Here is a 26,269-nt window from a genome sequence, read left to right on the forward strand (position 1 = left end):
ACAAGTTAGTGTTCCCTGTTATCGAATCGATTATAAATATCCATCTGTAAAATCCATTAGTTCATTCTCTATAAAAAAGTAGGTTCTGGGCCTCATTTAGTTCATGGGCGACAGTGGCCTCTTGTTCAGAGTCCTTTTAGAACCCCGGGAACTGATTATTCTCAGCATATGTTGGGAATTGAATAGAAGAAAATAAACATGAATGTCAGTGATAGGAACGAATTGTCCACATGGAAAATCATAAACGAAGTAGGCAAGGGCTGTGGGGAAAGAACTATAGGGAATTAACCAACATTTATGAAATTTGGATTTAGATAATAGATAAAAAAGAAATCTCCTGAAAACCTACACAGTCTGTGCTGTATCCAGACAATATTCATTTTTTTTCTAGGTGATAGTTTTACAAGAGCCAGTTTTTGTTTTTTCCTCCTTTATGTAGTTTTAAAACTTAGTTTTGTTAGTATATGCAATAAATTTTAAATAAGGTATGGCCCTAAAAGTGAACAATTTATTTTCATTTAAGATCCATTGATTTCTAGAAGTAAATAGTATAACGAGTTTCTGCTATTGTTTGAATGTTTGTGTCCCCACCAAATTCTCATGTTGAAACTTAATCCCTTAATGTGATGGTATTACCAGGTGGGGCCTTTTAGCAGGTGATCAGGACTTGAGGGCAGAGCTTTCATGATGGGGATTAGTGCCCTTATAAAAGAGGCCCCAGGCCAGGCGCGGTGGCTCTCGCCTGTAATCCCAGCACTCTGGGAGGCCAAAGTGGGCAGATCACATGAGGTCAGGAGTTCCAGACCAGCCTGACCAACATGGTGAAACCCTGTCTGCACTAAAAATACAAATTAGCTGGGCGTGGTGGTGCATGCCTATAATTCCAGCTACTCGGGAGGCTGAGGCAGGAGAATCGCTTGAACCTGGGAGGCGAAGGTTGCAGTGAGCAGAGATTGCACCATTGCACTCCAGCCTGGGCAACAAGAGCGAAACTCTGTCAAAAAAAAAAAAAAGCCCCAGAGGGCTGCCTTGCTTCTTCCACCATGGGAGGACACAGTGAGAAGGGGCCACCTATGAACCAGAAGGCTGCCCTCCCTAGATACCAAATCTGGCAGTGCCTTGATTTTGGATTTTCTAGCCTCCAGAACTATGAGAAATAAATGTTGTTTATAAGCCACCCAGTTTATGGTATTTTTGTTAGAGCAGCCCAAACATAATAAGACACTTTCCAATAAAAAAATGCACTTACAAATATGCTACCTACATTTTGTTTCTTATTTCTTTTATTGTAGGGTAAAACTCCATTATAAGGTATCATAATTTATTGTGGGTTAGGTTTATTGCAGACTAAAATTACTTTCCTCTAATCAGGGAATATATTCAATGTTGACTAATGTTATGTCATATAAACATCGCTGCTTCTAGTTGGCTAACTTTCTAGAAGGAAGGTTTCAACTTTGATTAAGATAGGTAAGCCAAGATCAATTATATAAGCATTTTACAAATATCTCTGAATATCACAATTGTTGTATTTGCTGTTAGAAAGGAAAACTCTGCAAAGACATATAGTACTTGCATTTAATGCCTCTGATCAGGGTAGAAACAATTTTTAAAACCTTAATTTAGCAAAGCATTCAAAATATGCTCATTTTTCTTCCTTGGGCCTTAACTTTGTCTAATTTTGTAGAATGTAATATCTTTTCTCATCCTGAAATACAGGAATTTTATAAGGTACATTGTAAAATAAATAAGACTTTCCTGATATCTCCTTCTCTAGGAAAGTCCTACCAGTGACCCTCACCCCCAACAAGTCAGGGCACTGACTCCCTGAAGCTCTCACATACGACGTACATATTTCTATCATTATCTTTCTACATGGTTTTATAAATCTGCTTAAAAGCCCACATGCTCAGTTAGATTTTGAGCAACTTGAAGGAAGGGATTGCATGTCATTCATCATCACACTATCCTTGGTACCTAGCACAATGTCAAACATGTAGCAGGAGCTCATTATACACTTACTGAATTAAGAGGTCAATGAACGGACACACTGAAGGGCCACTGGACAGGTATAAGCTTCTATTTTCATCCAGGGATGGATTAGCATCCTCACGTCTTCCCTACTGTTTTTCAAGAAATTCCAAGACAATTCTGAATGCAGGATAAGGATGCGGATCAGAAAAGAACAGCAAGAGGAAAAGGAAATGCCCAAGAATGAGAAAGGGCCTGTCTCAGAGAGCAGGAGGCATGGGATAAGGCCTGTGGACCACAACTGGGGACAACACAGTGTGTCCATTTTAATGTTGAGTGGGGACAACACAGTGTGTCCACCTTAATGTTGAGTGCAGTGTTGCCAAGTCCCTGATTCCCTGAGCCCTTCCCTTCCTTTCCCTTCCTTTCCTTTTCCTTTCTTTCTTTTCTTTGTTTCCTTTTTTGCTTTTTTTTGGGGGGGGGGGTTTCTTCTTACCATTTTGTAGTCTTTTACTGGAAATCTCTAGCTCTCCTGAAAGGAGCCTACGGAAGGCTCCACTTGGCAAAGCTCTAAGGAGGACAGAGTGCCTACCGCTTACCCTCTGCCTTCCCCTCCAATTTTGAGGCCACTGTAGTGGTAACACACGATAAGAACGTGGGACAGTCATATCTCTTTTAATTGCTGAAAACACGGAGATTCTTCCTTTTGTTTGCAATCTGGGTGATGTGTTTGAAGGGGAAGAGGAAACTTCTTCTGTGGGAACATTTTCCTTGGCCCCTATCGCCAGCACTGGAAATGGCTTTTCTTGACTTGTTAGGACTACAAACACAGCAACAAATTCTTTCAACATCTGTAATACTTTTCTCACTACTCATTTTAGATTGCTTTAGCTTCCTGTGAGGAGTCAAAACACATATATGATGTGTGACCAGTGCTATGGTTTGAATGTTTGTCTCTTCTAAATCTCGTGTTGAAACTTAACCCCCTGCAGTGTTGAGAGGTGGGGCTTTTAAGAGGTGATTGGTCATACCGGCTCTGCCCTCATGAATGGATTATTCCACTCATGGATTAATAGGTAATCACAGGAGTGAGGCTGATGGCCTTATAAGTAGGGGAAGACAGACCTGAGTTAGCATGCTCAGCCTCCTTACTATGTGTGCCCTGCACCATCTTGAGACTCTGCAGAGAGTCCCACTAGTAAGCAGACTCTCACCAGAGGCAGCCCCTGGACTTGGATTTCTGAGCCACCAAACTGTAAGAAATAAATTCCTTTTCTTTATAAATTGCAAAGTTTCAAGTATTCTGTTATAAGCAACAGAAAATGAAAATAAGACAACCAACTTGTATTTTTCTTCCATCCCCTCCTTCCCCAAACTTCAGCCCCATTTTTAGCCACCGGGGCTGGGGAATAAGACGTAGATGAGAAACTTGAGGAATAGATGCGTACTTTGCATCCTCACAGTCATGATTAGCTGTAAGCCTAGAAGCCTGGGGCTGAGGTGGCCTGCCCAGGGCCCTACAAAACATCTGCTAGAGACTTTGAGAGGGTAGACATGTGGAGATGCCTGGTTTCTACCTTTACCATAAGTCTAATTACCATGCCAGTTATCGTAGAACTATGTGTATGTATCAGGAGAACATTACGGTTTTCATTTTTAAAAATTCATCCAATATTAATTAAAAAATGAGACTTTTTTTTATAAGTAAACTTTTTTAAAAAGAAAAAAAGTTCTTACACATGAACTACGAATCAATATTTTTTTCCAAGAGAAAATGGGTATGGTAATACAATGGAAGTGCTGACCCAGCAGAGAATAAGACTGCTCATTGTGACTAGTGATCTAGCTTATTGCTTACATTTTAAAATTTGAAAAAAAATTGGAGCAAGTTCCTTTGTTTCTTTAAGTATTGTCTCTTTTCTTATTTTTGTCTGATGTACACAAATGTGGTTAAAACTCTGACACAAAGGGCTAATTTTGTTCTTTCAGAAAAAAACTTAAATGTTTTCCAAAAGCTTTAAAATATTTTCCTGTCCTTGTAAAAGAAAATACAAATATAAGGGGGATTTAATGTTTGATATTTTATAAAGTTCTTGGAAACCATTTTGATGGCACTGCATTTATGATACCAAGGTTAGAGAAAAGAAGAAAAACATCTATCGAGATTTAAACCATTCCAAGGTCAGAATTATATTGTATATGTATCCAGAGGTTCATCCTTTTAGTATGAACTAAACGGTTCATATGCTTTAGTATTTAAGCATTTTCAGATTTCAAGACTACTTAAGAGTCGTCTCTATCATGTGTGCATCATAATACCCCTTTTATTGTTGTGTAAACATATATAACAATATTAGCAATATTTGTAAGAGAATCTAGTTTAATAAACTTAGTACCAAATGTCAACTATAGGATTCATGATGGTAATTAGTCCAAACAACTGGCATACTTACAATTGCATTTCTTCTGAACAAACCTAAGCTTGCATGCTGTTCTGTAGGTAGAGAGTCGGATGCGATCCAGATCTTGAGCCCCTAGTGCAGGGAAAAAGGACACATAAGGTATGCCATGTGTGCAGAAAGAAATTTACAATGTTTACAAATAAAACAACTGCAGATATGATCCTTACACCTAATTTTATTTTTATTAGAATATAAATATAACTTTAAGACTTGAACAGGTCTGTCCTATTCAAGGACAAGTTCCTCAGGTTCTAGGGAAAAAGAGCAGACGCATGTAATTAACATTGGAGATTAGGTTGTAAACCATATTCATGGATCAAGAAACACAATGTCATCCCTGTTGTGTCCACCACTTCTGAGAACAATGTGCTCAAGCTGTGACCTACAGTGAAACAGCTAGATGATATAGATACTATCATCAAATAAGCACTCAAAGTGCATTGCTATTGGTCATTAGAATGTGGCTGTTAGGTGACTATGTACTGACTGTTGAGCATCTTCTCTGTGTGCCCTTAGGCCAATTGCTTTTAGAGCTTCAATTTTCTCACTTGGAAGATGGGGATGATGATAATAATAGTACTTATTTCACAGGACTGTTTTAAGGATAAATGAGTGAATATACCTAAGGCACTTAAACACTGTCTGGCACACAGTAAATGCTGCATAAGTATTCATTTTTATTACTAACAACTTTCTTGTGATCCTTCCTGTCAATCTCAGAGGAAGAGATGCCTTTCTAAAACAACCTCTACCCTTTCTTTTACTGTGGCTCCCAGTTCCTTCCTAACTTAGAGGGAACACATTCCCTATATTCTTAAACTACTTTCCTTATTCCACTCTTCCACTTAGGAGTCCAGCATGGCTCCTGATACCCAGAACATGAGGTCTAAAAGCTCTGCTCAGAATCCAATCTCATCTGCAGGTTCTCTCCAGCTTACTTACCTAACGACATTGCCCACTACTTTCTACCACAGAATCTCTCGTAGGCTTGGTCAGTCTCATCTCAATGCCCTGCAGATGGGCTGCTTGTTACATCAAGAGCTGAGCTCCTAGTATTCCTCCCACCCTCCTTTGAATGAGTTAATCTCTAGACTGTGTGTAGAACACATTAGACTATTAATAAATGTCTGCTTTTCTCCATTTCTACATATTTGTTTTTTCTAAGCCCATGTTTATGGTCCATAACAGATATAAAGGCATGTATTGAACTTTTATCTTTACCAGTCATATACTAATAAAATGTGCTATGTGAATCCTTTCGAGTAAAACAGAATAGCAAGCAAATGAACTATCCTGGAAGCAATTATATTAGAAGGCCAATTAAGTGCTTTCCCAGTGAAACTCAGGATGAATTAGCAAATGTCCCTCACTAGGGGATTTGGCATTTCCTCAACTCAAACCGATATCTTCAGATTGACTTAAAGTGTTGCCAATAGTTCTATTACTTTGTGGTGTTACAAAGCAGATCATTAAACGGTCACTCTTAATAAAGCTTATTATTTGACAAATAGGCTTAGTGACACTGAGCACTTGAGGGATCAAAGAGATGGGCAACTACCCTCACCCAATGCAGGAATTCCCTTAGAAATGTTCTCAAGAGATGAACATTTAGCCAATGGCCATGTAGGATTATTTCCAATGATAGAGAAGATTATTACTTGTGAAAATAAATGAACTTTAAAGGAAGTAAACTTTAACTCTGTCACTTCCCAGTTGTGTGAGTTTCACCAAGTTTTTCCTTGGCATCTCAATTTCCTCATGGATAAAGCGAGATAACAATATCAACTTTACTGGCTGGTAATAGACAGATATAAAGTCTTGACTTCTGCACTGGGAACATAATGACCACTTAACAGTAAATGGGCCCCTTAAGAGGCTTCATGTGCCATTTCTGAACAAAAATATGTGATAGAAATTTCTTTTTTATATTTGAGCTTTGATTTGCCTCCCTGTAACTTCAACCTATTTGATCTAGTTTCCCCTGGAGTCACATACTCTTTTCCCCCTGCCACTGAGAATTCATTTCTCAAATATTGCAAAGCAGCTACATTATCATTATTAGCATCCCCATTACCCTCTGAAAATTATGTGCAAAAGTCCTTGTCATCATGGACTTTAAAATTTAGCTGGGGAAGTAGCTTCTCCTTGACATTTTTTAGGGTAAAAGATGTTCAACTCCACGGCCATTTCAGGTATACTGTTTATCTGTCTGGCACCCAGTAGGGCTTCAATTCATGGCAGTTGTTATTATTATTTTCATTATGATCAAGCATGGTTTGAAACCCTTAAACATTCTAGTCACCCTGTTCTGTGACTGGCTAATATCTCTTTAAAATTAGATGTCCAAAATTAATCCAAATAGCTATTGCTTTACCTGTATAGAATATACAGAAAGCAATTATTACTACCTTTGATAAGGACTCCTAGCTAATGTGATCTTTTTTAAAAAATGGATGGCTCATTATGCCAGCTTTTATTAAGTTTGAAGTTAATTAAAAAACTGCTTTGAAAAATCATATGCACTTCTTTATAAGTCAAATCTTTTCTATTTGCTATTTAAATGCCTATTTTGGAGCTAAGGGTAGGACGTCGTATTTATCTGGTTAGTTACTTTTAAAATTTAGCTCATACTAGGAACTTTTCTGAATCTTTTAAAATTCTTATGTTGTCACTGGAACTTCAAACATCTTTCCTGGTTTCATGCCCTCTGTAAATCTGACTCATGTGGGGAATGAGCTCTCTAGGATGCCCGATAACCAGAGACAGAGAGACTTTTAGAAATACCTGAATGCTAAATCTGCCTTTGCTCCCAGATGAGGATGTACTTTTACTGGTGCTAAGTTTGGCTCAGCAATCAGGAGAGTCTCAATATCTGTAAATAATCACTTAAAAGAAAACATTAGGGGCATAGATTATTTTTGTAAGTTCTTCAAGCATAATGATTTAAGCTCCAGATGAAAAAAAGTTTGTGATGTGGCACATAGTTAAGTTTCTCAGTTTCTGCAAGACCTTACCCTCTGAGCACAGTAACCCTGGCACCTCTGCACTTTCCTCTGATCGAAGTCCTGGGGGAAATACGGCAAAGGTGCACTTCTCCAGGATGCAGTAAAGAGGGATGTGGAGATGCTGCGTTGGGCCTGAAGTGCACTGACTGCTCTCTCCTGTCCTATCACTATGTGGACTTCACTGACCCTGTGTCTTCTTCAAGAACCAGGAAGAGGTGTGTAGGTCTATAAATGTATAAATTCTACCTGGCTGATGATGTAAGCCCTGAATATTAAAAGGGATATATGGTGAACAATACAATTTAGTGTGTCAGATATAGCAGCACACAACCGTGCACAATCAATGTATGAGTTAACTGCAGGATCCATCCAGAAAGGGACCAGAAGAAGCTGGGCTGAGATATGATACATAACCTCTTAACTCTGTTTATCTGCCTTGTCAAAATAAATGTATTTTTCTCTGCCCCAACAAACCACGAACTTAACCCAGTTTTACATGTGTGGTCTTTTCTTGAAAGTCTATAAACCCAAAAACCTACTTTGGGATTAGTTGTGTGACTTCTGTGTCTTCATTTGAGTCATTGATTAAAAACAAGGACCAGAACAGGGCCACAAACAGAGCCTTCCAGGACACTACTAGAAGCCTTCCTCCAAGTTGATAGACCCATTAGTTGTGGCTTTAGACATGGTCATGACATCCCCTATAAATCTACCTAACTGTATTGTGATCCAGTCCACAATTCCCCAAGACAAGCACAGTCTAACAGCTTTTGTCAATCTCTGGCTGAAATTAAAGTTAATTTTTATCAGATGGTATTTTTCTGATCTAGCAGTCTGGTAGTCTTATTAAAAAGCGTATTAGCTGACTTTATTTATTAAAAAGATGAAATTTAAATAAATGAGTAAAGAAATAAAATCAGCAGAGCAATCTTTGCTTTTAGCATGTTGACATGTCTAGAATTACCACTATATTTTGGCCAAGATCTAGAAAAACATTCATTTCGTTATGAAACTTGTAACCAGTTCATACCCTAAACTCCAAAGAATCTATACTTTTTCTTTTTAATAAAAAACTACAGAATTTTCCCATCACATTTTTTTCAATGTACTCTTCATTATTTTTCAAAATAATGGATAGTGGTTGTTTTCTGAATTATATCACTGGGATATAATTCTTTAAATCTGGAGATTCAACTCATTTAAGTGATTTCTTAGTTTTGCTTCATACTAATACAGTGGGGGATGGCATACATAATTAAGGGTTGAGATAAATACTATTTTCTCTACTTCTACATATATTTGAAACTTTTCATAATAAAAAAACTAAAACAAATTTATTTAAGGCAACTTAGTGCTCTTGCACCATCTCCTCAAACCTCTTGTACCCATGTCATAGTTGGAAGGAAGTAATAAATATGACAGCAAAGACACAGATGGTTTACACTGTTATCAACAGCAGTTTTTCCTTTTTTTGGCCCTTTTTGAAAAGATTCTCTTTCTTCTCTTCTCCCTCTGTCCCTACTTCCTTCTCTCCCTCTCCCTCACTCCCTTCTTTCCTTCCACCTTTTCCCTACTCATTCACTCATTCATTCAACCAACCAATTAACCAACAAATCAACCAACCAGTCTTATCTAATTTTCGGTTTTAGCTTTTGCACTCTGAACATTTTCACACAATTTTTGTATGTTTTGCCTTCTATATTTTGATAGCTCTTTATAAAACATTCTATTAATATATAGCCATTTTGATTCTTAAACATTTCATTCATTTAAAAGTTTTGCTCAACATATATTTACAGAATAAAAATGAAGCCTATGATGAACCTGCTGACTGAACTCTGCCACACTTTATCATTGGCTCTGTGTGTGTGTGTGTGAAGGACGGAGGGAGAGAGAGAGAGATACTGAGAGAGACAGAGAGAGAGAGATACTGAGAGGAAGGTAAAGGAGTTTGGTGGTAAAAAAATGATTGCTACCTTAGGTAGCTGAGTGGAATACAGTATCCCTCATTGAGCTAAGTAAGGTACAAACAGGGAGGAATAGGTTTGTTGATGGGTGGAGACAGTTTTAGGCTAAAGAGTTTGAGTTGCTTGTAAGATGTCCAAGTGAGATACCCACAGGACAGTTGGATATAAGGATTAGAGCTTTAGCATATTCCAGAAATTATCAACAAGCACACAAAATGTAGTAGTGTGCTTGACCGGGCCAAGATTGCCAACAGGAGACTCTGTGCACAAGTAGGGCTATTCTATATTTCTAGTGACAAAATGAGGCACAAACTTGGGAACAGGAGTGTTCTCCCCACTTCTGAACTGTGCCCAGCTGCTTGGCAGTTGTTCAAAGACCGCAGGCTTTGGGAACACTAGAAGGCAGCCGCCTTGGCAGGGACGATAGGTACTTTTGTGATGGGCACTATTAGTGAAGTGACAATGAGCCCTCCTCAAGCTGCTTCATTAGCAGAAGACTTGACAACAAGTAGGCAAGGCTGGAAGGGAAGTTTAGTTTATGTGCTGCCTATTTTGGATAAGCTGGCTCATGAGAAATGGGAGGTTGTTTTGGGGGACTCTGAACACTCAAGGGTCATAGCAATAAAGGTAAAGGCTTGAGAGAAAGACAAATTGTATATGGAGAAAACTTGTCAAGAAGAAATCTTTAAATTCTCTGACTTCAGTGTCTAGAGGGTACTAAGAGACAGAAAAAGAGAAGTAGAGGGGACAGAAAAAGCAGGAGACTATGTTAGGGTGATGACATAGAGAGAATTTCTGGGGTGGCGATCCATGGTGTTAATATCTTAAAGAGACTGAGGAGCATGAGAAATGAAGAAGCAAGTGAAAACAGCGTGTCCATGATAACCTACGGTGGTGGGGTCATTCATGTCATTTTTCTGAATTTTTGAGATCAGTGTTCTTAAACTCATATTGTGCATTTCAAAATCATGCCCTAGGTTCCTTTCCAATTGCGCATGTGCTGACTCCAGCCAACACTCTCAAGGATGGCCTGCCTTCAAATAATCCAACAGTACTTAGGCCAGGCACAGTGGCTCACGTGGTAATTCCAGCACTGTGGGAGGCCGAGGTGGACGATCACTTAAGATCAGAAGTTTGAGGCCAGCCTGGCCAAACGTGGTGAAACCCAGGGCATCTCTACTAAAAAGACAAAAATTAGCCAGGTGTGGTGGTGCATCTGTAGTCCCAGCTACTCAGGAGGCTGAGTCACAAGAATCACTTGAACCGGGAGGCAGAGGTTGCAGTGAGCCGAGATCGCACCACTGCACTCCAGCCTGGGCAACAGAGTGAAACTGTGTCTCAAAACAAAAGCAAAAACAAAAGCCAAAAACGGTATTTGTGAGTAGTTTCATTTGCCTCCTTTTGATTTCAGGTCCCATCTCTTCTGACAGGCCGGTGGCATCACTCTCATTTCTCCCCAAGACATTCCTTACCTTGTTAGGCAGTCTTTAATGCTCTCAAAGTGTGTTTTCCAATCACTTCCCTTCCATTAAAACCTACCCATCCTGTGCCCAATCGGCTTTTAAACAAGCATTTATTCAGCATCTAAGGTGAATGGATTTGAAGGTACATGTCCTAGGTTTGTCCCTAAAAAGGAGTTCACAGCAGTGAGTGGTGTGGACATGTTCACAAGTAACTACCATATAAGGCTAAGTAAATGTGCTCTGAGAGTAAACAACAAAAAAGAAGGAGAGTTTAATTCCAAGAACAAACAATTTATTCTGTTAAAAGTCAGTCTGATAAACTTATTTGAGCCACTAAATTTATTTCATGGCTGAAAAAGCCAAGGTAAGGTCTAGAGGGTTTTTTGTTTTTTGTTTTTCAGCTTTAATCCAAGGTACTAAGCAAACTGATAATTAGGGCATTATTGTGAAGAGAATTTTTGGTTAAGGGAGAACTTGAACAGAATTTCTTAAATCAAAGTAGGTGGTCACCCAATTTTTTTATATAAAGCTATTTTTTTCTGTTTGTCTTTTAGTCTATGCTTCTCTTAATTTCATTTCTTTGCTGTTTCTTCCTGCTTCTGCTGCTTATAGTAATGAGCTAAGAGTGAATGTTTAACACATATGTGCTGCAATCACCTGAATTTGTCAAACTTTCTTATCAATTTTTCTTACCAGTTGCTCTCTGTTCTTAACGTTTTCTAAGACCAAGACCTCCTCAACTTGCCTGACTTCAGATAGACTTCTTCCTTGCTCTAGGCTTCTGACCTCTGTTTTCTTACAGCATTTACTTTAGAAAACTTTTCATTGTAAATTCTTTCTCTACCTCTTTGGGATGTAAATATCTCGCGAAGTTTACAAACCAGGAATGTCTTTCTCAAGAACCTGGGTGCCAGCCCTTTGAAACACAATAATTGAAGGACTTATCACCTCTATCTCCAAGTCTTATCAGGAGGGTAGGAGCCTAACTTTTAAATGTGACAATTAGCAAACAGATGGCCTAATCACATTGACCAATCTCCTCCCTGAAGTCTTCCAGTATTTTTCCCCAGTGCTTAAAGTACCTCCTGCCTTTTGTTCCAGGGAAGTTGAGTTCCATTTTTCTCCCCTGTTGCAATAGTCTTGGATAAAAGTCTTCCCTGCCTGTTTAACTCTGTCCTCTACAACTTTTCTTTCACATTTGTAATTTCTAAAGCAAAGAATCTCATTGGCACTTTCTTTTGTTGTTTTTTCTTTAAATATTTCTATATAATACTTAGATGAGAAGATTTACAAGTCTAGTCCTTTTTTGCTCCCTGTCTAGAAAGCACAGATTTCCTAGAAGTTACTTTTCGAATCTTGATGTCAGTCTTCTCTGATAACAGTTTCCTTTCCTTTCTTTGGTGTGCTGCACAGCGGGGATACCCATATATTTTTCAACCATTTAACACATTCTCAATGATATTACCTTTCTCTTTTGTATGACAGTCTACCTGTCAAAATTAATTGCTCCCTTTGAAACCAGCCAATTTTTTTATCCAGCAGAATCCTACTTATTGTGGATGTGTCCTACTTAGTGCTGATATAAATATGTTGCTCAAACTAATGAATTATTAAGGTCAGACATGTTTAGCTGTTTTTGTCAACATTTGAGTTGGAACACCCAGGGAGGAAAGATACATATTTGTTTGGCTTGTTTATCTATTCTGACCATTAATCACAAGAACTCATAGAACTAATAAAGCTGCAAGACATCACTGTGATGTTTCTATGAAAAGATAAAGTTATAATTTGGGAACTGAATGCACGATTTTCCTAAGTCTCTGTCACTTGAAGAAAAACTTAGAGTTTTCTTATTTCTATGTCTCTAAAAATCATATCGAGCTTTCTTTGAGTTGGGCAATTTTAATTCAATAGACATTTGCAACATATGTATTTGTCTGAGCCAGGCACTATACCAGGTTCAGAAAGCATTGGGATACTTATACTCAAAGAAGGATTTACAAAATCATTAAATAAGCATACTTTTATAGTTCTTACAGTGTGCTGTCTGATACAGTCTTTAGTGTTATAATGATAAGTTCAAAGATTTTTCCCCAGATTTTATTGCCTTTTTATGGTAAATATTTTTTTCTACTGTGTCTGAGAAGACATTGTCCCATGATGTACTCTTGCCTTTTTAATATAAGAATGTGCTGTTGGAGGATACCTGTACTGCTTTGGATTTTGTTTAGATGGACAGGTATTCACTAGACTCCTTGCTTTGTTGGATTTGTAACTGCACAAAGGTCACAATTCCAGGTGGAGACACAGTACCACACATGGGGTCTAGGAAGTTGGAAGGCCTGGCTGAAACTCTCCCGAACACTCTAAGCACATCTTTAAAAGTGGAAAAAGCAAGGAACACGACTGAGATTCCCCACATCAATTTTAATTTTCTTTCCTCCTTGTTAGTTCTAATGCTATCTTGGTACCACCAGATTATTGGGCAATGATAAAGGAAAATATGAATCTTATTATCTGGGACTTTCCTTTTTCTGTTCTGACCCTCATTCTTGCCAATCACTTCCAATCTTTAGTAGAAACCTAATTTTGTCTACTGCCTTCTTAGGGAAAAAGGCTTACCACTCACTCCTGCTCATCCTCATTCCGTATGCAGGAAGAAGAGATAAAAAGACATGAAGAGAACCACGCTTTTTCCTTTATAACATTCAACTTGAGATGTGTGGTTTTCCCCCTAATGTCAAGTTCTTTTTCTTTATGAATAAGAAAGATGGTCTACAAGGGAGATGCTACCAACCAATTACTTATACAGCAACTGTGCACTTACATAAACCAATAGCCTTTATTGAATAGATTCTTCATGGGAGTCAGTAACTTAGTTTGGTTTCCCTTGTGTAGCAGGTCACCTCTAAGCTCCTTTTATCTTTTATTTTCCTTAGTATTTTCTAAAAAAACCAGTTTGCAGAATAGATTCTCCTCTTCTACATGATGTCTGAATGACAGTTTATAGTTTGGTCCAGTAATTGTGCCTAACTTCTCCTTTCCACATAAACATATGATATCACTTTGCGGGGAAGAAAGTCAATAATTCATTTCACAAATTTTATCTAGTGCCTACAATATGCCAGCTGCTGTGACAGTTCAGGGGGATGAACACAGACTTTAAAGTTTAGTGGACTGTATTAATGTCAACACTAAATAGTGTTCATCAAGTGTCTGTGTATGTGCATATATGTGTGAATGTAAATATACAGATCTATAAACATTTTCTTCCACATAAAATATACAGTCTAATAACAAATCAGGATGAATTACTGACTAACTGAACTCTTACCAAGTAAGAAGTAAAAAAGGCCAAAAGGTACACTTCATGAAAGGAACTTAGGATCCTAAGGAAAAGTACAAATATCATAAAGATAAGTGGTTATTTCTAGCCTTTCCATGAGTATTCAATGGAAACTATAGGGTGTTCCTTAAAAGATCATACTTACTCATCTCTGCAAACAGCTGTCTTCTTTCTGCCATGGTATTTCCTTTTTTCCCACTATCTTCAATCATTCTATGAGACAAAATAGTTACAATGCGTATTATCCTCACGCTGTTGAGGCAAGAAGCCATTTCTCTGTAAATGTACTTGCTGTACTTGTGACACAAACATATAGAAAACCTATTTAAAACTGTTTGTTTAAAAAAGTACAGCTTTACTTTTACTAACCTAAATTGCTGTGCATCCATATATATTATTGTTGTAGTTGTTGGAGGGGGTATAAAATTTTTATTGTCTAACTTAAAAATAACAACTGTAGCAAATGACCTTGTGCTATAACTAAATACAACCATCTACCATCTGTTAGGTGATTCGTTTCACATTCAGTTTCTCTTTCAATTTTAAGAATACCTATGACTGGAGAACAGATATCGTGGATCCCATTCAACAGATGATGAAACCAAGAGTCTCATGGACTTGGTGAATGAAGGATGCAGATGTTTGGACTCTAAGACAAGTATGGCTTCCATCTCATCCTGTTGCCAGTTGTCCCTTATGCACTCAAAACCTCAATTTATAAACAGGTAATTTTCTAAATGTTCATTTCTAAGTTGAGTGTTTGGAACTTGCAACAGTTTCTGTATATAACAACTTCATGCAAGGTGGTTAGATTCAAATATCTTTCCTTAACCATACTATCGTCTGCAGTGGAACTATTTAAAATATACTATTAAAATGCCAACAGTTAAAACAGAGAATGAAAATATGACAGAAAAAATAAACTTCAGCTTGAGGAAAAAGAAAATAATGAGAAAGTTAATGGATATGTTTAGTCATGTAGAGGGCTTTGGGCTAAATATCAAGAATTTTAGAGGCTGATGGATTTGACTTTTTATTACATATAATTAAACTTTCAAAAACCAAAGTTTCCTCTCATGTGCACATATATAGATGCACACGTATGTCTACCACACTGACTTCCGCCTTGATTCTCAGGCATAGTTAACAAAAGGTGTAGCTGCATGGGCTTTTTGCCTGTGCCTATGGCCCCTGCTCTTTCTCAAATCTAGGACTTTGCTCTTTTTTGACAGGATTGTCGTCTCCCTATGCCAAGCTAACTTGCTGTCACCCTTCAAATCTCAGTTTGTCTATCTTCCTCTGAAATGTTCCCCAACTTTCCACAACTGCCTGGGTTTGGTGCCTGTCCTCTGCACCTCCACAGCACACAGTGCCTTTCAATTCTGAGCACTCACTCAACAAACAGCGTGTTCACCACAAAAAATAAGTTGGTGAGGTGATGGATATGTTAATTAGCTTGACTGACTCTTCCTACAATGTATACACGGATCAACACATTACATTGTACCCCATAAATATACACAATAATTATCTGCCAATTAAAAATAAATGAATGAAAACAAAACAAGACTGTACTGAGTGCCTTTCATACTCCAGGAAGCCTACTACACTTTTAGTGCCCCACAGTGATCAAGCCAGGATCACACTGTCCTATGAGCACATCACAGTGATCAAGCCAGGACCACACTGTCCTCTGAGTGCACTACAGTGATCAAGCCACAGTGCTTGTCCTCAAGGTGCTTATACTGTAGTGGTAGAGATACAGAAGCATAAAAGCAATTAAGACACAATGAAGTAATTATAGCCATAGAAGTGGAAAGAAAGATGTGAACATGAGAGGGGTTGATTTCCTGAGGATAAATTTAACAAAACTACAGCAGAAGACTGCTCAAAAGGTAATGAGCTGTGTACAAAATGACTCACCTGAGGGTAAAATTAAAAAAAAAAATTGGTGGTAAAAGTGATGTTTATCAGATTGGTCCAGGAGCCTGACCAGATGCTTTTATGGGTGAAGCACTATTTGCCCATTGCCAGGAAGGGAGGGAAGGACGTGGAGTAGCCTTGGTTTATGGAGTCAAGGGAAGAGTGTGCACACATTCACAATGGGTTAGATAATATACCAGGGACTACCCTAAATAACTACTGGAAAGGAGTAGAGTTATTAATGAAGCTTCATCAATTTGGTAACAATTTGTTGCTGATCATGGTCAAATACTTTCTTTTTATAAGATTTCATATAAGCAGGTAAAGTTGACATATAGATCTAGAAAAAAACACTCCCTTCCTAATTCATATAACCTCATCTCCTTTATTTCAGAAGAAGTGGGTAGATAATACCGACTTTCACAAAATAGTATGAATATAGCTTCCAATTTTTATTTCAAGGGCTGAGAAGTAGAGTTGAGGCAATAAGAGCGATAGAGGATAGAACAAGTTCTGTGTTCCTGGATCTGTGTGTTAGAACGAGATGAAAAGAATGATTAAAAATAAATCACAAAGGATGGTAGTCTAGGGAGCTCTAATAGAAAATATCAGAGGTAAAGACTGGCATCTGAACTTGCAGGCCTTGCTGCTTGTACTACTTGTTTTGTGGTGTTGTGACAACTCTATTCCTATTTAACATTTTGTCGGTTTCTCTGTAAGGTTTTGAGAGCACTAACCTCACATATCTTAATTATTCACAGTGCCCAGCAAAATCCAACCAACAAATGATATGGCCAGCTAGTATTTATTGAATAAATGAATGAAAGAGAAAAAAAAAAGAGGAAAGAGAGAAAACAGCAAAACAAGCTAAGTTTGGTTTCCATGAAATGAACTTTCAATTATATTTCCCAAATCTGACTTACAGAAGTGTGAAATTCAAATTGTACTAGTTTCAGAGATTAATTATTTGAAATGACAGAAAATAATTTACATTGTTTATAATCTAGGACCATACATTTTAAAGCAAAATCAAGTCTTATGAAGAATTTGAAAAAGATGCAAAGTACACTGATGTCAACTTTTGTTCTATTCTTCATTTTTTTTGATTAATTAACTTGTAAAAGAACCATCATTAGTTACACAATAGGTATTAATTCTCACTTCTAGGTCAAATGTGTACCTTGGAAGAGATAGAAAAATCTCTGTGGTATGAAATAATAGAAGGCAAAGAATATAATTATAAATATAAGAGAAAAATAACACACTTCTCATTTTATCCCCAGAGTTTTCTGGAAAGTAGTGTAGTCAGATAAAATTGAGAATACTCACCTATTACCCAATGATCATAGTCATAATAGTAAAAACTGGAGGCCTGCTAGATTACCCTTTACACTGATTCAATAGAGGGACTCTCGGACAAAGTAAGCTCATGAGTTCAACAGGCAGGCAATGCCACTGTGGGCTCCTTGGTTTCCAATTTAACTCTGATCAATGAGATCTGAGACAATGCCTGACTACATTCTCACTGCCTTCAAAAGAGAGAAGAGCATGTCATTCTGTTGGGAAAGGAGCAAGTGCTTTTACAGAGAGCAGTTTTGTTTCTGAAATCAGAGAAATTGACAAGGAGCTCTGCTTTTCATGAATTTCAGTACAACAACAGCTGCCCAAAGTCATATGGAGGAGGTGAAGGGGAAAATAACCCATCTGTGATGACACTAACGTGTGCCACAGGGCACATGGCTCACCGATGAGCCCAATTTGGTCAGTTTCTGTTGCTCCTTCATGTACATAAGATGCTTACAACCTTAGATTTTACAAGAAGATTATATAAATGTCAAAAGAGTGAAAAGAACTAACAGTGATAAATAAGTGATGAGCCCTGTCAGATGTTTCTTTTACTAAAGCTCAGTCCCACAAATTATACAGGACATATGTTGTTTTCACTTATAAGAACCCATCCATTTATTTACTTAAGCAATATTTATAAAGTAGCTATACTTTGTCAAACACACTGGTAGTTTCTTGAGACCCAAAGATTAATACAACATGATCCTTGTCTTCAAGAAGCTCACAACTTTGAAAGGGGAAACAAATTTTTCTAACAAATAATTAAAATTTGGAGTAATATGTACCATAATGAAAATATGTACTGTGAGATGTAGTAGTTTATTTCTGGGATGATCTGAAAGAGGATCAAATAAGGCGGGACTCTGAAACAGAATTTAAAAGGATAAATGGGAATTTTTCAGATGAAAAAGAGTGGAGGAAGGGCAAATAGAATCGTGAAGAAAAGCAGGGAGCTTTAAAACAGGTAAGGTGCATTTGGCAACAGGCAGTTGCTCAGTATTGCTGGGTGCAAGTGTGAGTGGAGACACTTCAGAGATTAACAGGCATCAAATCTGGAAAGCCATCCTTGTCATGTTTAGACAATAAAGGGCTTTCCAATTGACGCTAGATGCCATCAAAGGTTTAAGTAGGAAATTGATGTATAGAGATTCAGGTTTAGGAAAACTCCAGCATGGTGAGTGGAAGGAAGACTGGGTAGGTAGGAGGGTAGGGGTGGGAACACACGACTAAGGGAAGAGTCCAGTGAATTGGATACTTCTGTGCTTCAGGAGTGAGACCCATGTGTTGCATTAAAGCATTGATTTGAGAGAGATTTAGAAGACACATTTGATAGGACTTGGCGACTACCAGACCACACAGAGAATGGCAGACGAGAGGACCTCAGCTTTTTCCCTCCCATATTAGGAAATAATCTTTTGGCCCCATGGCATTAATGAATTTGTAGGAGGTGAAGTCACCAAGTCACCCTTCTTCAGAATGGTCATTAAAAGAGTGTTGTACCGCTGGACAGGGATGGCTTCAACTCTTTGCCCCCATGTATGGGGAAGGATGAAATAACAGTAAAACAGTTTGGGAACCAGCAAGAAATAAAGAATAAATCCAAAGGTAGGGCATAGAGTGTTAGAAGAAATGTGAACTATATTTTGGCATAGTGAAATGAATTCACATTGAAATATCACATCCTCAAGTTACTTCCTTCATGGCACACCTTTCATCCAACACCATCCATAATAAATACACATTACTATTATGTACGATATATAAGAAATTTTAAAGGCAGAAGCTGAAACTAATGGTGCCTTACATTTGTATAACTTATTAAAGGTTATAAAATACTTTTCCCTGTAACTTTGTGAGGAAGTCAGAAAGATATTACATTCCCAAGTTATAGCTAAGGAACTTAAGACTCAAGAAGGTAAAGTGGCTGCCTAAAAACCATAAGGTATTTTCTGGCATGACAAGACATTGAATTCTCTTTTTTCTGTTAATTATTAAATCCCTAAGCTAGTATAGATTCCATTCACCAGTAATCTTATTCCAGATGCTACTGTTCAATGAAAATTAAGATTTTCTGAAATTGGTAAACTGAAAAAAGTAAATAGGACTTGGCGATTAACATGCCAAAAGGAGGATGGAGAAGGGTCACAGCTCTCTCAAACTTCACTGGGAAATTCCTTTGTGTATCATTTATTAATGGAATCCTCCTATTTTAGGACATCGTTACACTGGAAATAATCAGGGAGATTAAAAGAATTCCCAGTGTCCAGATTTATGTAAACCAGACACATAGAAACACACCAAGTCACACACTGATTCACAGTCTTGCGATTAAAATCCACAAAAGCAGGACAATGTTTTTGGAAACGTCTGGCTCTGCTTTGTTTTGTTCCACTTTAGCAAACACTTAAGCAGACTTTGGGTTTAATATGATGACAGCATTACCATGCTTTATTTTCCTACATTTTGCTCCAGGTGAGTGAAAAGAAAATGCTGGGTTCAGCAATCCCCAACTGCTGCACTCCCTGAAGTTAATAACCACAATGAAGGCCATTTCAAGATCCTTTCCTCCTTTAATTGATTTATTGGTGGCATATAAATGCCTGTTTCCATTTCTGTTAATGAGGAAGGCCTTTGATATTACTTTCTCAGATTTACATTCTAGTCCTAATCTTTGGCAATATAATAAAAAAGTATTCAGAGCTCTTTCCTGAGGCAAAATATAATTGCATTTGCTTTCACTTCCTAGTCCTTTATCTAGATGAGCCCATGACAGTACAAAAATGCTGTTACTAAAATACAAGGTTATAATGAGTTTCTGACTTTGTCTATTACTTTGAATATCATCTTCTACTCTTGGAACTGGTATCTTATTTATTATTATTATTATTGTTATTTTTTTTTTGGAGAGAGGTGCATGAGCTCACTACTTTAGTGTAGTGACCAGGTAGATAGGTTATCCGGGATTTGGTTTCCCTTATCAAGTGTCCAGCATAGTAGTTCTCGGCTATGACTGCCTCTCACACTAGCCTGGAGACCTAATCAAAAATGCAAATACCTGGACCTACTGAATCTGGAGTTGGACCTGAGCATTTATACTAAGAGCTTCTTGAATGGGGGAAAGTTAAAAACATTCCCCCTGAGAACTGAAACTAAACAAAGGATGCCCACTTTCACCACTTCTATTCAACATAGTACTGGAAGTCCTGGCCAGAGCAATCAGACAAGAGAAATAAATAAAGAGCATACAAATTGGAAAAGAAGAAATCAAACCGTTGCTCTTCCCTGATGATGTGACTGCACACCTAGGAGGCCCTAAAGACTAGTCCAAAAAGCTCCTAGATCTGATAAATAAATTCAGTAAGGTCTTAGGATACAAAATCAATGTACACAAATCAGTAGCATTGATATACACCCACAATGACCAAGCTGAGAACCAAATCCAGAACTCAATCCCTCTTACAACAGCTGCAAATAAAATAAAATAAAATAAAATAAAATAAAATACTTACGGATATACTAAACCAAAGAAATAAAAAATATCTACAAGGAAAACTATAAAACACTGCTGAAAGAAATCACAGATGACACAAACAAATAGAAACACACCCCACACTCATGGATGGGTAGAATCAATATTGTGAAAATGACCATTGTGCCCAAAGAAATCCACAGATTCAATGCAATTTCCATCAAAATACCATCATTGTTCTTTGCATAACTAGAAAATAAATCCTAAAATTTAGGAACCAAAAAAGAGCCCACATAGCCAAAGCAATACTAAGCAAAAAGAACAAATGGAGGTATCACATTACCCGACCTCAAATTAAACTACAAGACTATCATTACCAAACAGTATGTTACTGGTATAAAAATAAGCGTGTAGCCCACAGGAACAGAATAGAGAACTCAGAAATGAAGCCAAATACTTATAGCCAACGGATCTTCAACAAAGCATACAAAACATAAATTAGGGAAAGGACACTCTATTTAATAAGTGGTGTTGGAAAAACTGGCAAGCCACATGTAGAAGAATGAAACTGCATTCTCATCTCTCACCTTATTAAAAAATCAACTCAATATGGATCAGAGACTCATCTCTAAGACCTGAAACCATAAAACTTCTAGAAGATAACATTGGAAAAACTCTTCTAGACATTAACCTAGGCAAATAATTTATAATTAAGGCCCAAAAGCAAATGCAACAAAAACAAAAATAAATAAATGAGGCCTAATTAAACTAGAAAGCTTCGCACAGCAAAAGAAATAATCAGCACAATAAACAGACAACCGACATAGTGGGAGAAAATCTTCTCAAACTATGCATCTGACAAAGGACTAATATCCGGAATCTACAAGGATCTCAAACAAATCAGCAAGAAAATAACAACTAATCCCATCAAAAAGTAGGCAAAGAACAGGAATAGACAATTCTCAAAAGAAGATACACAAATGGCCAACAAACATATGAAAGAATGCTCAATCACTAATTATCAGGGAAATGCAAATGAAAACCATAATGAGATACCACCTTCTGCAAGAATGGCCATAATTAAAATGTCAAAAAATAATAGACATTGGTGTGGATGTGGTGAAAGGGAACAATTTTACACTGCTGCTGGGAAAGTAAACTAGTACAACTACTGTGGAAAACACTATGAAGATCCTTTAAAGAAGTAAAAGTAGAACTACCATTTGATCCAGCAAACCCCAAAGGAAAAGAAGTCATTATATGAAAAAGACACAATTTGCAGCACAATTTGCAATTGCAAAGATATCGAACCAACCTAAGTATCCATCAACCAACAAGTGGATAAAGAAAATGTGGTATGCATATACACCATGGAATACTACTCGGCCATAAAAAAAAATGAAGTAATGTCTTTTGGAGCAACACGGATGGAGCTGGAGGCCATTATTCTTAGTGAAGTAACTTAGGAATGGAAAACCAATTATTGTATATCCACACTTACAAGCGGGAGCTAAGCCATGAGGATGCAAAGGCATAAGAACGACATTATGGACTTCAGGGACTCAGAGGAGAAGGATGGTAGGGAGGTGAGGGATAAATGACTACATATTGGGTACAGTGTTTGCTGCTCAGGTGACGGGTGCATCAGGTCTCAGAAATCATCACTAAAAAACTTATCCATGTAACCAAAAACCACCTATAGCCCCCAAAACTATTGAAATAAAAAATTTTTTAAAAAATAAAAGTACTCTAAGTGCATCAGATATATGGCTGGGGTTGAGTGGAAATATGATGCTAGTTGAGTTTGAACATGAACTTACTTGTACAACATTAGGTTGGAATTCTTATGCGCTTTGCAATATGTTTCTATAACTTAAGACCCACTTTAAAGTTTACTTTGAGCCAAGGGAGAAGATATTTATTTCTTTTACAGGAATATAAGTATATATAAACATATACATACATTGATACGGGTATCTAATGAGGCAAACTTTAAGAAACAGAATAATGCCATTAAAAAAATGACAGAACCATTTTTATTGTCTAAAGAATTACTCTTAGTGGTTCTTTCAAGTCAGGAAGAAACCTCTTGTTCTGGGTAAGAGTGTACAAGTTGCTTAAGGACATTTGGTTTTGTTTGGTTTCATTTGATGTCATTTGGCTTGGAAAGAGGCTAGGTACTTCTGCTCAATCGCAGCTGGTATCACACCACACCTCCCCCTTACTATGAGGAAAGACTGCAGAGCCAGGCTGGGAGCAGATTGGCATGGGTAGAAAGGAACTTTTTGGAAGGATGATGATCCAAATTCAGACTCTGTCATGCATGTGAGGTTCAAAGTTATTAGAGTGTCTCAGAGGGAATGGGGAGCCCTGCCAAAGATTGAGCTTGATCAAAAGGACCTCCAGAGTCCCTGTGGGGAGACTATCATAGGTGGGGTCAGCTGTACTGCTGCCTTTAGAACTGCACCAGGACCTCAGATTTTTTTCAGGGAATCATGTTTTATTCAATATGATGTATCTTGGGAGAATGACTGTGTACATGTGTGCATCTGTATTTCTCACTAGCAATAATATTATACACATAGGCCCACTTTGTCATAGGGGAATGATGGCTGAGCCTCACATTGGAGAGAGAGGCTTTCTTGTCTTCCTGCTGTGGTAGCCAAGTCCTTAAGTCTTGTGGAAAGGGTTTTAGGAAGTGACTGCCTTCTGATCATTTGGGACTTTCTCAATTCAGTGTAGGACATTACTATTCATAAAAATATGTCTGTTTCTTTTTCTTACCTATTAAATAAATAAAAACAAATAATCTGCAGGATTAGGTATAAATGAAAAAAAATAATTGAAAAGCCCTGCCCCGCCCCAAAATTCGAAGACTGTTTTTTTATTAACCTTGAATAAGACAACCTTGAATTTTGCAATTGAATTTTTGAGCTCCTCTTATCAAAGTGGGGAGTATATTGTATATATGCATAAACATTTATAAAAGTAAAATATTTTGGAGTACTTTTAAAAATGTAATTCCAAAATTTTTTCAAGTGACTGAGCTAAACTCGGCATCCCAACAGAGAGGCTGCAACAGGACAAGAAGGTATTTAGCTGGCTAAGTGGTGTGACGCTGCCCTGTCTATATTTTAAAGATTTTAGACCATTTAATGAGCTGATGAAGGTACGGACCCCACCAAAATGTTCATGTCTATATACACACACAACTAAAGGAATTACAGTTCTTGCATGGGCTGGTTTAGGAGAAGAAAGTCAGGATTTGGTGAAAATCAAAGGTAGTTTTATTTTATGGGGAGTGCCAACTATTAGTGAAATGGCAGCAGCCAATTACAGTGGACACATCTACAGAGCAACTGCCCATGGGACAGGGCAAGAAGGTTGCTGGCGACCTGCAAAGGCTAAGGTGGAACAGTAATGGTGGGAGAAGACAGTGATGCACTCCTCATGCGCTAGGAACCAGGGTACCTGGATACACAACCCAATAATCCTGGTCAGGCAGAAACTCGCATCCTGAAAATCCCAAGTGTTTTAGGACATTATTGGCATGACTCTTGGTGCTTAAATAATTCTAAACCATTGTTTGTTTTGAAGATCTTAGAAAGAGTAGTAGAAGGAAATAGATCCTTCCTCATCTGATTCTAACATGCAGAGGAAAAATACTGGGGCTGCTATACTGGCCATGGGCTAATTGTGATCTGGGCTTCTGAAATTATGATTTCCATAGGAGAGTTGGGGAGAAGAGAGTGAGAGTAAAAGTGTAGCATTGAACTAGATGTAGGCTAAGGAGGCTTGTATGCTTTAACATTTTCTTTCTTTTTTTTTAGTGCTGAGTTTGGAGAGTTGGGAAGGGGAGAGGCAAGAGAATATATTGTTTTCTGCAACAGGACAAAAAATCAGACTTCTGGGAGAAGAAATAATAATAAATAATAACAGTAATAGCCACGACACTATTTAAAACAATTATCATCTTAAAAAGCTTACTATGTTCCGAGTACTATGCAGGCCCCTTCTCACTGTGTTCTTGTAAGAACACCATAATGTTGGTATTGTTAGTCTCATTTTACCAATGTGAAAACCAAGATTCAGAGACAAAGATGTTGCTGATGTTGCTTAAGTGGACAATTTAAGGTTTAAGACTAGATGTGTCTGACTACAGATCCCACGGAGCTTCTTAATGAGGACCAAAATGGAGTTGTATGAAAAAAGACTCAAAGGAACTGCCCTGTTTTTCCCGAGAGTACTGGTCGTGGGGCACTGCCCACACAGACACACACGGACATAGGCTAAAGCATAACTGAAGACATGTGTGAGTGAATTCCAGAGGGGAGCTGGGCAGGATGGAGTTCACGGGTTGTGCAATGGCCCACTTTTGCCAAGGAAAGAGACCTGTGAGCCATAAGTGCCTATCTCCTCAGCATTCCTCCCATTTTCTTCCACCTCTCTTCTTCTTTCCATCTTATTCTCTCATTCTCTGCTCCAACTTTCCCTCCCTGCTCTTTGTTTTCCTTTCCTTAACTCTGTTCCTTTATTCACCTTCTTCATTTCTATATGTGTTATAGGGAATGTGACTAAAACCAACAAGCTAGACGGAAAACTAAAACCAACAAGGTAGACAGAAACCCTCATGATATTTTTTTTTCCTGGTCAAGAAAGACCAGGAAATTATAGTGGGAAAAGAAATACCAAGAGACTTCCTAACAGTCATGATATCCGTGATGTGTGAATCCAACAGTGGCATGGTGCTTTATACCACTGTATACTCAGAGCACAGAGCTGCTTTTGCATAGGCATGAAGATTCTTGAATGAATCAGTGAGGATGCAGGGGGTTGCCATTTATTTGGGGTGATTTTTAGTGAAACTAGATAATTCTCTTTAACATGAAACCTCTCATTTACTATGTGTCATTGAGATGTATCTTGAAATTTCACCATAGGAAGTTTATTTTATGTCCTTAATAAAGCAAATTTCCTTGGGAAAATCAGAATTAGTATATTTAATTTGGTTGCCTTCTTCTTCATACCTGCTTGAGATAAACACAGTGAAGAGGTGGCAATTTCGGTTCACTGGGAAAAGGAAATAATAATGGCTCCTGTGTGCTTTCTGAGGAGTCTAGCTCTGGATGACACTCTCCAGAGGCCACATGAGGAGAGCATCTTTTGAGATAAGGAAGATGAGAGGGTCAATGGCAGATGAGGGCTAAGATGGGTGGGCGGGAGGATGTCAATATGACCATCATTGTGTATCTACAGATTTAAGACCAATAGCAAAACTTAAGAGCACAGGGTTCCAAAGTCAGTACAAGAAGGATA

The 26,269-nt window shown here is 37.8% G+C and overlaps 1 protein-coding gene across 30 annotated transcripts in view; it reads right to left on the reverse strand.

The window, feature by feature from the left end:
• DTNA (dystrobrevin alpha) overlaps positions 1-26,269 on the reverse strand; it is a 391,156-nt gene that overhangs the window by 121,564 nt on the left and 243,323 nt on the right. For all 30 annotated transcript variants that reach the window (XM_058438478.1, XM_058438477.1, XM_058438474.1 and 27 more), the window contains 2 exons: positions 14,360-14,427; positions 4,425-4,505 (listed from right to left, as the gene is read on the reverse strand). In XM_058438478.1, the coding sequence (XP_058294461.1) occupies positions 4,425-4,505; positions 14,360-14,426 (148 nt within the window). In that variant the 5' untranslated portion in view covers position 14,427. The remainder of the gene's footprint in view (positions 1-4,424; positions 4,506-14,359; positions 14,428-26,269) is intronic.

The sequence above is a fragment of the Hylobates moloch genome, unplaced genomic scaffold (genome assembly GCF_009828535.3).
Source record: "Hylobates moloch isolate HMO894 unplaced genomic scaffold, HMol_V3 SCAFFOLD_5, whole genome shotgun sequence".
Lineage (NCBI taxonomy): Eukaryota > Metazoa > Chordata > Mammalia > Primates > Hylobatidae > Hylobates > Hylobates moloch.